The sequence below is a fragment of the Zonotrichia leucophrys genome, chromosome 2 (genome assembly GCF_028769735.1).
Source record: "Zonotrichia leucophrys gambelii isolate GWCS_2022_RI chromosome 2, RI_Zleu_2.0, whole genome shotgun sequence".
Classification (NCBI taxonomy): domain Eukaryota; kingdom Metazoa; phylum Chordata; class Aves; order Passeriformes; family Passerellidae; genus Zonotrichia; species Zonotrichia leucophrys.
The window spans coordinates 44,139,971-44,158,142 of record NC_088171.1 but is presented as its reverse complement, the minus strand read 5'-3'; the positions used below and the strand labels follow the sequence as shown (position 1 = coordinate 44,158,142).

At 37.8% G+C, this 18,172-nt stretch overlaps 1 protein-coding gene across 1 annotated transcript in view; it reads left to right on the top strand.

The window, feature by feature from the left end:
• MRPL3 (mitochondrial ribosomal protein L3) overlaps positions 1-14,634 on the top strand; it is a 28,965-nt gene extending 14,331 nt beyond the window's left edge. The window contains exons 7-10 of the mRNA XM_064704786.1: positions 3,339-3,447; positions 5,139-5,216; positions 6,590-6,667; positions 14,027-14,634. Coding sequence (XP_064560856.1) covers positions 3,339-3,447; positions 5,139-5,216; positions 6,590-6,667; positions 14,027-14,176 — 415 coding nt within the window. The 3' untranslated portion in view covers positions 14,177-14,634. The remainder of the gene's footprint in view (positions 1-3,338; positions 3,448-5,138; positions 5,217-6,589; positions 6,668-14,026) is intronic.
• Positions 14,635-18,172: the final 3,538 nt, after the last annotated feature.

Sequence of the window (18,172 nt, the reverse complement as noted above, 5' to 3'; positions counted from 1 at the left end):
TAAATATTAGTTTCAAAAGCATGTTGCATTTCATACAATTGGAAGTATGTAAAGTGTTTGCATTAGAAATACAGATAAATTGTGGATCCTGGAGAAAATGGACTCATTATATTTTTTTTCATATAGTGGAGAAATCCACCACTTGTTTGAAAACAGATCTTATTCACATCAACTTAGGCTGCAAAAACACTGTTCTTTAGAATGCTTGTGGTATATTGCCTGAGCTGCTAACTGCCTAGTTTACCAGTTCTAAATTTTATTATGAACCAGATGTTAGTAGGTCCTTACTTTATTTTAAACTTTGCATTCAGTCTAAATAATCTTACTCTGTTCTTACTCTATTTCCAGCTTCATTTCAGATAGTACATGAGTCAAATAAGAAATATACACAATGAAATTGTTTGTCCTCTTGACATGTGTGACAAAAAACATTAGACATTGTTTATTCTTTTTTAAAGTAAAAAGCTCCAAAATGAAAAACAACTATAGCTGCTTCTTTTTTAATTATTTCAGTCATGATGGCTGTGTCATATTAAATAGGAAATTAATGTCAGGAAGTTCTAAGGTAGAGTATCCTTGTAGGTAATGGAGTGATTTTTACAAGTCAAAAATGAAACTAATCTGAAACATTATTGAACTAATATGATGAAAATGCCTTGATAGATAGTAAAAAAAAAAAGAAAATAAAAAAAGTATAAAATACAGATTATAAATTTTTAAAAAAAAGTATAAAATGCTCTTAATTTCAGTATTGCAATATCTTTCCTTGCCTTTAAGCAGAATATTTCAGAGACTGAAGATTTGTTTTTGTATTCCAGATTAACAGATGCAGGAGAACTTTCAGGTTTACTGGAGTACTCTTTTTTTCAGTCTGATCACACTTTCTGTAAAGTTCCTAAGGCTTCAGTGTTGTAAAATCTGAGTCTTTGTTCACAGAAAATACATGTGTTATTAGAAGGACCAAGAAGCAACTGAGTATTCTCTATTGCATGAATCATTTAACACTAATAACTGTATCTTGTAATATAATCACTTTTTTGAAGTTATCTTATAATATTTGATGTACTAAACTCTATTTTAAAAATACATCTCTTGCATATATGAAGTATTTATGTTTTAATTTTTTTTTAAGCACAACTGACAGTATTCTAAATTGTTTATGTCAAAAAATAAGTAAGTAGAATGAAATGTTGAAGTGATTTCATGACATCAGAGATTTATTCTTCTTGGCTAAGTTTGACAGTAATGTTTACTTTTGAAATTGTAGCTTTTTATGGTTGTATGGTTTTCTCTGAATTGCAAGGGCATTTCTGCAGCTAAAGAATTTATCATGCCCCGTCATTTAAAGAGAGAATTTATCTGCTCGCTCTGTTGACTGCACACCTGCAACCCACTTGCAGTTGGTTTTGGAGACTTTGCTAAGTCCATCTTCCAGCTAGAGATGCCAGAAGTAATCTGCTTGGAAAACATGGCCAGTAATAGGTAGTTTAAAAGAAAAAAATAGCATTTTGGCAGAACAGATATGAGTTTTCCTATAGCTTAGTTTCTGCATGTATTTCATAGTTACTGCTCCCTAGCAGTATGAAAACAGAAAAACACAAGTTTAGAGCCTCTCTTAAAGTGTATTTTTCAACCTGTTTTTTACTACTATTGCTGTTTACTCCTGCAGGCTTTTAAAGTAAGCTGATTCTATCAGAAAGTGGTGTTACAAAGCCTTGCATCCTTTGCATTCCTGTCTTGTGTTCCTAATCCCAGATAACCCAGATTGTCCCTCCTGCAGGTGCCTTCATTCAACTTCCTCTCATGGCCCCAACCCCCTTCATATCTTCATGTCCCACCACTGTCTGCTGGCCTGGAAGGAACTTGTCTTGCTGGTGACAGCCACTTGCATGACCAGTCAGCTGGCAGATCAAAGGAAGATATCACTGCGTTAATTAAGTTTTAGCTTTTCCTTAGCTCTAGGTAAGGAGCAAAAAATACTCAGGAGCTTCTAACCAGTAACTTCTTTATTCAAACAATTACACATGTTTCTTTGCCAGATTTAACTGGGCTTGTCCCCTAGGTTCTGAGCAGGGAAGGGGAAGACCAGGAGACAGACATTGTGGCTGCATAGCTCATGTTCCCTTATAATTCTGTAGCTTTATCTTGATGGCTATTTTTGACTGTGGTTTGATGTGTTCAAGATAACCAGGAGAGCAGTTACAGGAGAGTTGAATCAAGTGGGAAGAGGAAAGAATCTACTTTTCATTAATGTTGGTGTTTTCTGTGTTTGTGTGTTCCCTAGTTTTTCATGGCAGCGCTGAGCAGGGAGTCAGCCAAGTGCGGTTCCTGCATAGAGTGTGCTCATACCCAGTTTTATTTTAGATGCAAAGTGCATATATATTTTTGCAGAGAAAGGATTTTTGAAAATCAGAGGAAAAGGATTCTCGTGCAAAATCATAGAATCACAGGATATTCAAAGTTGGAAGGGACCCACAAGGATCACAGGCTCCAACTCTTTAAATGAAAGGCCCTAACAGGGGTGGAACCCACAACCTTGGCATTACAAGCACCATGCTCTGACCAACGGAGACAATTTCAGGTTAAATTTAATAATCAGTGCAGCCATAAACACTGTGGTCAGACTTCTGCTTTTGGACACAGATAATGCCGGTTTAGCACACATTTAATTCAGCTTTTCCTTTGTGCTGTGGTGATTCTCCCTATTGAATCTGTTCTTGCAGTAAATAGAGAATTCCAAAGCCAGTAATGCTGTCATGGGGCTCAAAGATGAAGGACATGGACTCTGAAAATACATTTTATTTGATATTGTGTTTTAGAGCTTATTTGTTGGATGAGTACAGATCAAGGGAATTACATGTCATTATACCCAAAGCTGCTCTCAAGGGATGAGTTTGTTGTATGGAAGAGAAATGTTCCTTCTAAGTAGCCATCCCTTCCCTCTCTCGATGCTTAGGCCAGATATTAAGTTGTGGTATATGGTATTATTTGGGATTTTGACAGGGTTTTTGTTTATTTGTTCTGCTGCTCACTTGGTGACAGATGCATTATGGTAACTTTTATTGAGGACAATCACAGCAAAGAGCATTTTATGTTAGTCTTCTTGCCTGTTTGACTCTTCTAGTGCTTCTTATTCTGTAAAGCAGTCTTTAAGCATTGTACTAAAATATGTTTCTGGTGCAAAGTATAGATTTTTATACCATGTTTAAGTATCTTCTTCCCTAAGCTAGTGTTGTTAAAGGTAAAAAAATCATGAGCCTGACTGGAATTGTTGATTATTGCTAGAAAGCTTATGTCTGACTAACCCAGGTTTGTTTCTTAATTATTTTTGTTTCCAGAATTGGTAAAGGATTTCAAGGTGTCATGAAAAGGTGGGGATTTAAAGGTCAGCCTGCAAGCCATGGCCAGACAAAAACTCACAGAAGACCTGGAGCAATATCTACCAATGTAAGGATTCTCATTTCCCAGTAAAACATTCCTCTGTGTTTTTAGAACAGCTTACTAGAGCTGAACAGATGTACAGTAGCTAGCTGCCACACTTACTCTGTGCTAGCAGGGAATCCCAGCAGCAAAGGAAGTTCAGAAGCCTGTATAAGGAGCAGTGCTGTTCTCTTAGGCCTTGATTTATGAATATTCTGTATTGCTGGTAAATGCTCATATTTTAACTGAGCTAATTGGCATACTTTGTAATATAGTGAGAGGAACAGCATTAATTCTTCAAAGAGAGTTCTAAGAAGCTTTTATCACAGCATTTATAGATTGGAATGGATTTGCCTGATATTTTATCCTGCAGATATTGTACTGTTCTTTGGAACCCTGGTTGCTTTTATCACCTTGCCTGGCATGTGTAGCTGCATAATGAACTGATCCCCATAATTTAGTAGGGAATTATTCCCAGAAGTGTGTAAGTTTCTATGCATTTCTAAGCAGAGTACAGAGTCATACTTTTACATTTCAAACTATAAATAATATTAGTATAAAAGCTCTTTGAACAAGTTAATTTTAGGCTTTGTCTTATAAAGGCTGTACAATATTTAGACTTAACTAAGAAGAATATTTTGCAAGCTAATTAAGATAAACTTAGTCATAGTACTGAACATGAACTGTCTGTAAATTTCTTAGAGAAATTAAAATTTACAAAAGGATTAATAATGCTCAAGAGAATAGTAGAAGCAAAAAGGCAGCAGTCAATGAAGTTTGAGTAATTGGGAGTGTAAAAGCATGTGTTACTGATTTATAGTTCTCAGTTTCAGCTGGCAGAAGAATTCTACACCTGGCACTTGTTTTCATTGAAGAATGTAAATATTTGAACACTAAACACTATTTTAGCAGATGGTATTCATCATTACAAAATAACCCCTTTACTTTTCTTTAAATTAGAATTTCCTAAGAAGTAATGCTGCATGTAATTTCACAAAGTATGTAGAATGAAAAATGGTATTGGAAGTAGGTGTGATGGGAAGGAAACAAAGTGAAAGGATGCAACAGGGGAAAAGCAATGCCTTGATAGCCAACCATAGATGGGAAAGTACTATCTCAGACATTTTGTAATCCAGGACTGTTCAGTAGAAAATCCTCTCCCTAGAACTGCATTGCAACTGATTTCCTGAAATCATGATTTCCACAAGAATTAAGAAATACTCCAAGAAACATTATTAATGTTTAACAGAGAGGTGCGGGATAGATATCCTTTATAACAGTGTAGAATTGAAAATTATTTCATTTGTTCCTGCCTTTTTTCCCCACCTTAGTTGTCCAGTTTTTGCTCAGCCAATCAAAATTGGGTACAGAAACCAAGGAATACTGGAAAATGTAATTAAAAATTCCACTCTCAAGAATACACGTTAAAAAAGATCTGATTGACATCAGTGTAAAAACTTTTTGATTAGGGGAGGAGAGAAACTACAGTGTGTATGTGTGTGTGTGTATATAAATATATATATAAATCTTGTGATTGTGGTGAAGTATTTCAGGACACATGTAGAGTAAAACCTAACTTCTGGCAGGAGGTATTTAAAATGCTTATCAGGATTAGATTTTTTTGATATTATATATTTTCAGCCTTGGAAATACCAGCATATTTTGTCTGGTGTACTTCTTGCAGTTAACATGGTGGTTTTGGCCTTGTTTTTATCTAGCAAGCTGCCAAAGTTTATCGTGGAAAGAAAATGCCTGGTAAAATGGGTAACATCTACAGGACATCTTTTGGATTAAAGGTGAGTTGTGGCTATACCAGTGTGTGTATAAGGTGGTGGCATTGCCAAGCAGTGGTGTCCTGTCTGCCATCTCTGCAAGAGTCCAGACAGCTGCATTTGAAGTAAGCAAACTGGAAATAGCAGAGCAGCAAATGTGTTCTCCTGTTCTCTTGTGGGTTACAAATAACTTATCTGAACATCCTTTTGTGTTTGTGGTACCCTGGAAACTGGGATTTCAGGTGATGCTTCCACATCCATTGTGTTTTTCCTTATGTCCCTTGACTTCTGCCTTTGAAGAGGGAAAACAATCAGGCTTTTGATGACTTCAGTTAATGTCTCCATGCCTATTCCATTGTTCACATCCAACCCAAATCTGAGTTGTTTGAAGCTCTGACTTGGTCATGACCTTTCATTTGCAAGAAGGGCTTGTGGTTTCTGTCCTGATTCTGATTTGTGCATAGCTACAGTGGCTCCTGAGCTGTTAAAACTGCTCTGTCTCTGAAGTCAACCTCTGCAGTTTGCACAAAAAGCATTCTGACCTCTAGTTTGCCAAAAAGTGCTGCTGTTGTTCTCGGTTTACTATAACTAATTTTTTGTAGCAGAAAATGTGTGTGTTCAGTTGAGCACCTGATTGAGTTAAGAAATTAACATATGGTAGGAGGAACATTTTCACAAGGACATTTGTTTTATTTTGTCACCTGTGATGTTTTTCATCTGTAGCAGATAGGGCCTGGCGTTCGGAAGATCTCGTGATGTTATGGGAAGACAGGGCCCCTGCCCCCTTAGATAAGACAATTAACATAGGAATGTAGCCCCCTAAACCAGATTCCGGTAACTTTCCACTTGCCCAGGTAACTTTCCATCCCCTACTAACCATAGATGGTAAGGACAGACCCTCACCTGACGTAGAAGCCCCCTAGACTATAAAACCCCACGGGAAGAGAGAATAAAGGCCTTTGATCGTCCACCATATTGGTGTCCGCGTGTTTCTTAGGCCCGAGCGACCCCGGGGAAGGGGGTCGCCGTGCTGTTTCCTGAAACCAGGCCGCCTGCCTTGTATCAGAAGGCAACATTCATCTTTTTCAACTTATTGCTGTTAGAGGGAAAAGAGACCTGGGAGCTTTGGTTGGTGTTATGCTGAACAAAGAGCTGCTTTACCAAATACAGTCACCAGCCCTTTAAAACTGTTTCAGTCTCTTGCATTAGGAAACTTTGCACCCAGAGAGGCATGTGAGTGAATTCTGTGGCAAGTTTAGGCCTGTACAGAACATTTTTATTCCCCAGGGTATCATAACCAATTACTCAGTCTGGGCTTTGCTAGACTTCTTGTAGAACTGGGAATAATCTCTAAACAGGACTCAATGTTTGATTTTTATTTTTTTTCTGTCTCCTAGGTGTGGAGGATCAATACAAAACATGACATTATTTATGTAAATGGGTCTGTTCCAGGTCACACCAATTGCCTGGTGAAGGTATGTTTGCTACTTTCAGTACTGGTATTAGTGACTCCTAAGCTCTCTACAGATCAATTTACAAATAGAGAAACAGTGGTAGGATGCAATTTTAATTTCTTCTGAGAAATCTTGTACTGTTGAATCAAAGGGCAGTGGAGTCAGTTCTGTGATAGAGCGTGGTCAGCAGTGAATGGCTCAGTAGGGCACTCTGAATGGCTCCTTCTTAGATTTGCACCCACATATCTTAGGATACACCAACACCGTTGCTGAACCCTGTGGTAAGCTGTGTCCACCCCCTTTGAATGCCAACATGAGCCTGTAACATGGTGCTGAGGTTTCCAGAATGTTATTTGTTATATCCAGAATGTTATTTAAGTGTTACATTGATGAACAGACACACAACAAGTCCTGCTTTAAGAGGTTATTTAAGCATTCCCATACCCAGTAGCAGTTACCTTTCCAAGAAGCAGTTGAGGTACACAGAGAGACAGCTGGAGTTCACAATAAAGACCTGAGTTCTCTTTGGAATCAGTATAAATGTGCCAGTGCTATTTTCTGTGGCAGTCTGCAGGATTAATTGCAAATTATTTGGATATTGTTTCAGTTTTCGTAGACAGTCTTGAAACAACGAAGAGTCTGAGAAGTGTTCTTATGATGTAAATAATTCACATCAAAGCAAGAAAAGTGCTTTTCAAGGGTAGTTTTCAAAGTAGAATTTTCTTTGTTACTTTCTTTCTACTTATATTCTACATACCTGCAAACCACTTACTTGGAGGAAGTTGTTTCCATTCTGACTGAATAAAGTGCAGGGTACCAAATGTCTTTGCTGTGAAGGACTATGATGAGTTTGGTATGCATGTACCTCTGTATCTGAGAGTTTTAAATCCTCAGAAATACTGCAGGGATTTAAATGGTTCAGGACTTGAAAAGTATCTTCTGTAATAATGTAAATATCTGGTTATTTTGTCTCTTAGTTGTGGAGCAGAACTCTACAGCTCCTGGGCCTGTGTACAGCAACCTTGCCTTCAAGTAGGGTTTTTAGCCATAGAAAATTAATGTTTCTCTTACTGCAAATAATGCCTTTTTTCCCAGGCAAGGTATCTCTTAACTGGTTTTATTTTAATGTCCTGCCCAAGCCTGGGGAATACATTACACATTTCTCTTCCAAATGTAGTGAAAATTGGTTAAGAGATGTCCAGGAAAAGTGGTTTTCAGGACAATTTCTGCAAAATTACTGGGCAGGACAGCAATTACATAGAATTAAAAGTGTGGTTTGACTGGCTTTTCATCTGTATATTGGACTGAATGAACTTTTCTTAACTGTTTTCAAAGTATGTGTTCCTAATCCTGAGGCATGAACCTGGTTTCTCAATGTCAGTCTGAAATTTAATTAAGTGGGAATTTATTTTGGGATGTTAGTTTTAAATAATGTGTGCATACAAGCAGCATAATGTAGCTGAAAAATTGAGAAATGTTTGATGCCCAGACTGTATTCTTTGATCTTAATAGTTCTCTTAAGCAAGAGTTAATTGTTGAAAAATATTGTGCATCGTGTTACCCTGGTAATGCCATTAAAATCTACATCTGGTGGCAAATGCAGGTACACATCTCACATGTTTTATCTGTAAGGATGCAACATCTTATGAAGCCACTGAGATGAGTACAGTGCCTGTTTTTACCAGATTATAACTTTAATTCTAACTAGACTCAATAATTAATTTTTATTTCTGATTTTAAGTGAGTTAAGGAAACAAACATTTATTACACAACTGTAATATAAATTGTTTTTTAAAACAAAGCTCTGTGTGTTAATACTGCACATTCTTACATACGCCATGAAGATCTCATTCAAACAAATCATTCTTCCCTTGCTGATCAGACCCTGCACATTCTGCTTGGAAAAGAACATACATGGGAAGAATGAGGCTTTTCTTCCCTTAGAGCTCCTTGCTTAAGATAACAGAGAATATGAAAGATTTTGGCCAAAGTGCTCCGGACTCAAATTTTCACCACATTTAATAATAAGTAACACTGTATGAGGTAAAGACACAGCAGTAGGTGTCACTGCTATTAAGAAATAGGTCTTCCAAAATTGCTTCCAGTCTTATTAGGAGATTGAAGGCAATATGTAGTAAGCTACATTTCATTCCAGTTCCTTGAGCTGATGGATCCATTCTGTGGCTTTTTCCTTGCATGAGCCATATGAATTACTTTACATTCATTTTTTCCCTTATTTTTTCAAATATATCTGTGAAGAGTAGAAAAGGCTTTAATTATAAAATCAGGTAAAGCAATACTGTTTGGTTCTCTGATTTCTGGGGGGTTTTTTTCTCCATTAATCTTGCTGCACTCATCTGTGGTGTTTTTACCTTCCTTACACCTTTCTTCCAGTGTTTGCTTATAGACTTCGACTTCCAATATATTGTTGTATATTTGTTTGGATCTGTAGTTGGGGAGAGGAATTATGGGATATTAGCTGCTGTAATTACTGTTCATTCCACTAAATACCTGCCTGTAATAAGTAGGAATAATGTCTAGGGAATTTGAATCCATCTGTCTTTGAGTTCCAGAGTGAAATATTGCATAACACTTCCCTCTTTGTGTGCCTCCAAGGGGAAGGCATTTGTGTTCAGTACCCACTCTGTGTTGCTTGGTAACCATTAAAACCATAGAGCACCTTTAAAGCATATATTTATTTTGTATGTTGTATTTTTGGAAACTTCATGCATCAGCACTCTATTCAGACAGAGATGAAGCACTTAAATTTTTCAAGTTTTGTTTTCAGCAGAATAAAATTGCAGAATACTAGGATTGATGGGTTTCTGTTTTTAATTAGAATCAGCTTTCATTTGATATTGCATGCACATTGAAGTATGAAGGTAAATAACTGACATCAGTCATGTTTCTGGCCAACTGGAAAATGAATGAAAAAAGCTTACATGGATTTCTTTCTCAATTGCAAGGTGTGATAAAGTTAAGAAACTTTAGGAGTGTGCTGGAATGCACAGAGTTCTTCTGTTACAAGAATATCATTGCAGAGTAAGCAATTGTGAAATTTGTGTGTTGGGCCTATCAAGATTGCCTACCTCAGGAAACATCTATTTCTTTCTGGGGTATCTTCTTAGATCCCAGGGCCTGTAGTTACCATCTATAACAGCTTTCTCTTTCTAAAGGTCATGGCTCCAGATTGCTCTCCCAGGTGTATTATCAAAAACTTCTCTTTTGTCATTCAAGAGAGATGCACAAGACTTAACTCCCCCTTTAATTAGATGCCTTTTAGTGGAGGGTGATATAGTATATTATAATTCACGATGTTATACTTTGTCTAGGATAGTATTTTATACCTGCCCTGATTTTAAGGCACCTGATTTTCTTAGGATATTCTGTGTTGATCACTTTAAATATATCACTTGTAGTGAGGGCAGAAATTCTGGGAAATCTTGTATCTCATAGGAGTTGCTTTACAAGTTGATACTGAACTGACCTGTTTGTATGCTAGACCTGAGTCCAATTGAAGTATCCTAGTTGCTTTAGTATGATGTTCCACTTGAGCTAGTAATTTAAGTCCTGACATTCCCTATTTTTGTTTGGCTCTTTTTTTTTTTTTTTTTAATGAGACGTAGTGATTTGCATCCTACTGATTTTGTATCACACTTCCCAATGTTACTGTGCTGTGTTGCTAGTTGTTGATGCCTGGATTGGGTGCCCTCTGCTCAAGTTGAGGACATGCAGGCATAGTGTGGTGCCTTCAGTTCTTTCATGTTCTCTGTCCTGTGCCTTGGGCCTCATTCATAGAGTTGTGTGCAGGTTTTAGGGGGATTTGTATGGCTGAGTTATTTTTTAAGACAAAATAAGGCTGGTAAGAAATGGATATAATTCTTGGATTCAGTTTTTATGTTTAGCTTTAAAAATAGACACCTTGAGAGCTTATTTCTAATAATTTTCTATATTTAAACACATTTTTATACACAAATAGCTTGCATTCTTTGCTGTGGTTGCTAACACAGACTGAAGCCCTGTTAAACTACAAATGTGAGTTGTGACTTAAGCATCAGTTTTTAACAGTTGTTTAAGACCACATTAAGCCTTTTGTGGTGATAGATTTCTGAGTTTGTGTTTGTTTATACTACCCATTACACTGTCAATATAGGGCACATACATAAGTGCAGTTTATTAATTGTCTGCAAAACCCTTTATGACTGTTTAAAGATTTAGTGACCCAACCAGCTCCAATTTCAGCTTTGTCTAGTATTTTTCTAGATAAAATGACCTGTCAGAGAATACACTGTGGTGGTTATACCATCATCTGTATATAACATCTGTCTATCTATAGTATAGACTACTGTAATATATAGTGCTATTAATATAACAGTTAAGTAAGCCCAGCATTTATTATATGAGGTATATAGCAAATACTTTTATGGATTGCAGTAACAGTTTGGGCTATGAGCTTGATTCCTTCTGGGGATGAGAGCCAAATTCACTGGATTTTAGTAACACAGCATGAAAACTTGCTCCTCTGTTAGGAGGATGTTCTCAGGAGGTTACTAGGAGAGCAGGAAGAGCTGTGCTGGATCACCTGCACTCCTTTTCTGTGAACGTGCCTATACAGACAAGTGTAGCTGCTGCTGCTCCACACCACTGAACCTCTTTATACTGCTGTGACATTATTGTTCCTGTATCTCTTACCTCAGATTACTGAAACCTTTGCTATGCTGGGCCCTTTATAAATGTAAAGGGAGTAATTAAATAATTCTCTTGATAAGATAGATAAATGTTTTTTAGCAACTAAAACAACCATGTTTTAGTTGCTAATCGATACTTTCAGGTGTAAAACAAAGTTGGGTTCTTCCTTTAAATAGGATAATACCTGATAACAGAATACTATCTGGCTTTATTAATTTCAAGGAGAAAGAGTTTCATTTAGTTTGGTACTGATGCTCTGAGATAACACTTTTTTTACTTTAAATTGCATTCTAAAGCTATGAGTGTAGAGAAAGCGTAGAAGTTTCACCAGTCAAAAGAAATACTGCATCAATTATACCAATTAAAAAAATTACCATATCAGAAGAAAACAGTGTTAACATCAGATGTGACCTGTGCTTCTGGGATCTGTCAAGCTGCTGAGGAGTTTGGAAGGGGCAAAATGAAACAGTGTTGTACTCCTCTGGGTGCAACAATGGTCTGTTGGAGCTGCTTCGTGAGAATCTCAAAACTATTTTAAGAATTCTCCACATCACACTGGAGATACTCTGTCCAAAATGCCCCTTGGCATTAATATGTAATTCGTACAATGTTAAGTCTGGACAGAAATCTTAAATTCATTTAAGTAAACTAATTCAGGACTGAGATTAGACTGTTAGATTTTCCTTCAGTTAAGAGCAGATGTCTTACTGCGAAATCCTGTCTTTAGAAATTGTTTTAAGAAGTAATGGAAAAAAATAGGAGGAAAACAAACATTTCAATTCCTTTCATTTTCTGGGTGTCCAGAGCTGCCTGCAATGACACAGCCTATATATAACAGCACATACTATTTCTTGATGAAAACAATCAAAAATAACAAAAAGTAGACATGAAGAAGGTTTAAATGAGATATACATTAAATGAGTAAGTTATCATAAATACAATCATTTCTTCTAATCTTTCTGATACTAACTCATGTAGGGACCATGAGGAGTTTTGCTGTTGACAGAGAAAGCTTTTGGTGTGTAATAGGATTAGAGAGTAAAGGAGAAATTAGCAAGGGAAATAATAGATAACCAGTGGAGCAGTTAAAGTTGAGTTTCATGTAGCAAAAGAAGCAGCCACAGTGTATTGAAAGGAAGGATTACATCCCTGAAGATGCCATCCTTCAGGTGACACTGCTGAAGCTCTGACTGTTTCTTCTCACTCACTGTTGCAGCAAATGTCTGTAGACTTGGCTTCAGTCTGGTTCATTGCAGCTAGATGTGCAGTGTAACTACAGGCCTGGCAGTTCACAAGGCCGTAGAGAACTCTGCTACAGAGGAGCAATGTTCTACTTGAAAAGCTACTTACTTAGCCATCCTAACCAGTGCAACACATTGAACCCCTCACCCCCTCATTCTTAGCAAAAGGCTTTCTTCTGTTTATCAAGCTTGCCCTAAAAAATATATTGGAACGTCAGATTTATTGTATGTGCTATCTGCAGGAATCCTCATGGATTTTGGAAAAGGTTCAAGTAATAGTAGATATGAATTTGGTAAATACAGTGCTGTTAGAACAGAGCATTAAGTGGGCATAAATTTTTTTTAATTTAATTTTTGGCATAAATTAGAACTGTCCTATATGAGGTCTTTGTCTAGCCAAGTAAGAACAAGCATCCTGTTCTTTAAAACCCCACCAAAAGCTAAGAGGAAGAGCTTATCTTCTCTCTACTGAAATTTTGTGTAATCTATTTGCACTTTTTTTTTTTAATCCACTTGAGTATAGTGCCTGAAGGGGATTATTACTGCTCAGGAGGAAGATGATATGTAACAATATAAAAAAGAATTTAATTTTAAATCAAATTTAAGAATTTGTAGCTCTTTTTTTTTTTTTTTTTTATTCAGAGATACCAGCCTTCTATCTGCTACTGCAGACAAACTGCTTTTTGCTGATAATTCTTGCTACTAATTTTCTTCAGAGATTGGAGTTTCAGGGGCTAGATTTTAAATCTTTCCACATGTAGAGAGGTCAGTAAAGGAATTTCTCTGTGGCACCACTCTTCTAGCAAATAAGCTGTCTTAGAGGCACATGTTCAACAAACTTGGGTACTGATTCCTGAGTGGAGAATTTTAGATGTTTAACTCTGCTGTCACTGAGCAGCTCTGCAATAGCCAGAGGGATTCAGTACAGAACATGCACGTATCTTTGCAAAATTAGTTGCCATAATTAGTTTGCATCACCCATACAAACGCGTGTCTTGTTTGTTGAAGAGGTGATTACACTGCATAATAGAACTTGGAATGTCATGTAGGAACATACTGTGAGAAATAAGCACTGTTTAAACAAGCTATACTTCTATTTTAATAACATTGTAAAATATTGAGCAATGCATTCATATTGTGAATATGAATTCAATGAGTATGTTTTGATTCACTGTAATGACAGATTCTCTTAGGATTTTTTGTTTGTTTGCTTAGTTTTGCTGATTTTGAAAATCTCTTTAATAATTAGTACAAAATGTTAAATTCAGTATCTGGGGTTGATGTTAAAGTAACTGATGATTTTACCTGGAATTCTTTAAACAAGTGGAATGTGAAGGCTGTTGGGTTTTTGTTATGCATGCAAGCTGAGTTCTTTAAATTCTAGTGTATCACTGTCTAAAAATCTTCTGTAAGATCTATTAACCCTACTCTCCCCCTTCCTGCTTTTCAGGTCAGAGATAGCAAATTGCCTACTTACAAGGACTGCAATAAAAACCCTCCATTCCCTACATTTTTTGCTGATGGAGATGAAGAGCTGCCAGAAGACCTTTTTGATGAGGAGATTTTCCAGTTCACAGATCCATCTGTCACATTCGCATAATGTTCCTCGCATCTCTGAAAACACAGTTTTGTTATTTTCATGTACATTGCAAGGCTGTATAAAAGTAAGCCTATGAACTGCAGTCTGGCCAACTGACTTAAACACTTCAGGTATTGCCATTTTGGTCAGGTAATCAGATTTCCCACTGTCAGTCTCAAACCTGTACTTAAAGCAACAGGTTGGTCTGAGGGACAGATTGTAAAGCACACCAAACTGTGTCTTCAGTGACCTTTTGTGCTCTGTCCCAGGCTGTGAAAACCTACACAATCCTGAAAAACTGTTGTTTTGAAGATGGTTCCAGTTCATTTTCTGAATGTGAACAAATTCTGTGTCTCTTTTATGTAAAGTATACTGGGCAACTCTGATCAAATCAGAAAAAGGTTCCAAATCTGCCTTGGCATCTGAGGTGGGGAGGATCCATGAAGAATTATCCAAAATAAAACAAGAAAATGAGTGAGCATTGTTTTGCAGAATGAGCTTGTTTTGCGTCCTTTTTTTATCCAGATCTCTTTCTCTCCTTTTGCCTTTGTGTTGTTTAATGTAGCAGATACCCAACAGATTTTCTGGAGGGAGGGTGATGGTGGCCATGTGTAGGGTGAGGGAGTGTTTGGGTGGGAAACTTTCAGTAACAAAGCAGCACTAGGACTGCAGAGACCACCTGTTTGTCACCTTTACTAACTTCTCGTTCTGAACTTCACTGAGGGTCCCTTGAATGCTCTCTGGAGAAGTCTCTGTGCATCTACCATGGTATTTGTATTGGATTCTTATGCAGTTACAGGAGAGCTATTTTCAAGGAAAGAGGCCAAATGTGAGGCATTTGTCTTTATGATAGTGCTCATTTTTTTCTTCTATCCCACCTTTCAATAGAAGCTGGGATCATGCCCCTTCTGCTTTTCATTTTGCATTATTTACTATTTATAAGTTTGATCTTTTGGATTCTGTAGATCTTCTCATGTGCAGAAGTACCTTCATAACTGTCACTGCCATCTGAGCACTTTACTCACAAGCCCTGCAGTAGTTCAAGAATTTGCTTAGTGTTACCATTAATACCCTGGCAGTGCTCTCTGCTCATCTTTGCAGCTTCATCACAAGCTATGAGCTCAAAGGAAGCCACAGGTTTATGGTAGTACATTAAGGTGAACTCTTATTATATCAGATAATATTTCAGTGTGGGGAAAATCACCAAAGTACTTCAATTCCTGTTTCTTTGGTAAGAGAACTTTTCCCTTTCTGGCATAAAAAGTGAAATTCCAATGATCTGATCATGTTGCTCCAGAGAATGACTGCAGCCATTCAGACAATCCTGTAGTTAATGTTGCCTTCCATTTGTTCAGTTTTAAAGTGTCTGTTGAAACCAGTATTCTGTCAGAGTAATCTCAGCAGTTTTGATTTTGAAATGTGTGCTGGGTGTGAACTGTGTGATTTTTTGTGGTGCTGCTTATTCAGGTCCCATTTTTACTAAGATGTGCAGGTGAAACCTTTTCCATCTTTATCAAGAGTGCTTGAACATCAAAGACAAGAGCTTTCCATAGCTCAGCTGCAAGCTGATGTCCCAAAGTATTTTCTGTAGAGCAGAAGCAGAGGGAGATGGGTGAGATCTGCTGATGTGAGCTCAGAGTAGTGCAACTCAAACATAAAACTTCCATTTGACCAATTCTTGCATCAGGCATTGGAAGGCTTGTGGTGTTTTAATTTTCCTTATTGTTTTCATCTCTTTTTCTGCTTTACTGAGTAGAGAGGGGACTTTGAGTTGAGAAAGCCAGGCTGAATTTATTTCAAGGAGCAAAATTGTTCCTAAGTGTAATGACACCAAATGCTTTAAGCTCACCTACGAGTTTGTTCTTAGAAAAGGTTAAGGATGTTTAATGAACTATTTTTAGACATTATCAAAGGTGTTGAAGCTGAATATTTATTCATTGTGGCCAAAGGTTGTGGCTAATGGAGATGTGCTTTTAAGCTTCAAATAAAAGACAAAATCAGGCAAATAACAAGTCCTCGTGTCTCAGATGAGCCAACAGTTTCTCATGCAAAAGGATGTGTTAATTTTTTTGAAAAGGTAGACCAAGGGCTCTGTTGCAAGTAGATGTATCTGTGTGTTTTGTTGCTGTGTCTGAGTAATGACAGTTTAGAGCCATCAGGTAACATTCTCAGGCAAGCAACAACAGCAACAAAAATAAGTTCTTACTCCATATTACCTGTAGTTATTTAAGGAGGAGGAACTGAACATGTTACCAGAGCTCTGAATCCTGTAGGACAACATCCTACCCAAAGCTGGGAGCTGTTATGGTGCCCAAGGAAGTAATTGCTGGCAAGCTCTGCTGCCAGTGCCATAACTTGAGAAGGTTGCTGCACGGTCTCCCCAAAGACTTCTCTCCAGGCTGAGCAACCCCAGCTCTCTCACCCTGTCTTCATAGAAGTGCTCCAGCATCTGATCACCTTTGTGGCCTTTTTCTGGAGTCACTCTAGGAGTTAATTCTGTGCCCTTGTGCTGTGGGCAAGGCACTGAGCTGGGGTTTGCATGTCCAGGAGCTCATTAACCCTCTCCTTATGCTATTGTGTTTGTTAGGGTGAGTGGGGTGTTTTTAACATCAGGAACATGCTGCTCTGGGGGAGGATGTAGGGTTAAGCTTTAGCTGAATCTGTGACTTCATGGTGTGACTGCTTTGAAAAATAAATACTCTTCAATAATAACCCCTCTCAGTGGTTCTCTAATAGTACGTGAATAAACAGTGTCAAGCTTACAATATAAGTTGAAGATAAAAAGACAGCAGGAAGAGGAAATCAAAACACTCATGTGGCTCTTGACAACATAATTGCAGCCATTGATGGTAAACAAGGAAAGTTTATTTCTCTTGAAATACCATACTTTCAAATACCATTGCTCTGTCATTATGTGAGTCTGATAAACATTTTCATTTGCTATTTTCACTTCGTGTGGAAAAATGTGTTTTGCTCTGTTAGTGTTTAAGAAATATCATTCTAGTAAACTGAAGGGGCGACAAGAGCTTATGTGTAAAATTCCACCTTCCTTACTGTTTCCTTGCTGAATTCTAGAAATCCTGAAGGACTTGAATGATCCTAGAAGCCTTTGCCAACCTTGAAGACTCTGTGATTTGTGCATCATTGTGAAAGAAAACTGATTAGGATGTAAACTGTGAGGGAGCTGATGTGCATAACCCAAGCCCCAATCAGAGGCTTCCCACTGGCAGCCTGGTGCCAGCCCAGTGCTTGTGAGCTCCAGCACACAGGCTCCCTGGAATGCCAAGGTGAATGCTATTCAAAGGAAGTTGCTGGCCCTATCCTAGGGTGCTTCAAAATCTGGCTAATAGAGGGGCCCAGTAACCACAGAGAGGACAGTGGTGGGGTTCATTAATTTTAGGATTGTTGTGCCCGTAGCTATGGCTTGGCTTGGGTCATTCTTCTGATTTACATCATTCCCTACCCCCCTTTGAGATTTTGCATGGGAATGCCATGGTTTCATAACTGTAAAGATTATTTGTACACAGTGTCTTCCAGTAATTAGCTCCTCTGCCCTTCAATGCACAGGTAGTGCTTATTAATTGCATTTAATGAGCATCTCTCTCCTGCAGCAAATTGCCCCGGTTTGTTGCACACCTTAGCATGTAGCATAGCTTAGTATGATTTATTCATATAACACGCTTGAAGGCACTTAGCATCCGTGAGAACATGCAGGAATGCTGACCTTGGCCTTGGGTGTTTATTGGTTTTGGAGACAGCATGCAGTTTCTGGGGGAGGAATTTAAATTGATTACACATAGCCTTAATGTTATCACTCCAGAAAAATTCATTTCAATGGGTGCAGCTCTGCTGTATCTGAAGTGTGGCAGCAAACAGACAGATGGCAGTTTTTCCTGAGGAATGTGCACAGCCAAGTTGTGGAGTCAGGTAGGAAGGGGGTACCTCAGGACAGGGAGTCTCCAAATTAAAGCAGCCTGCTGACTTCTACCTCATGAAGTACCCCAAAAACATGTGGGA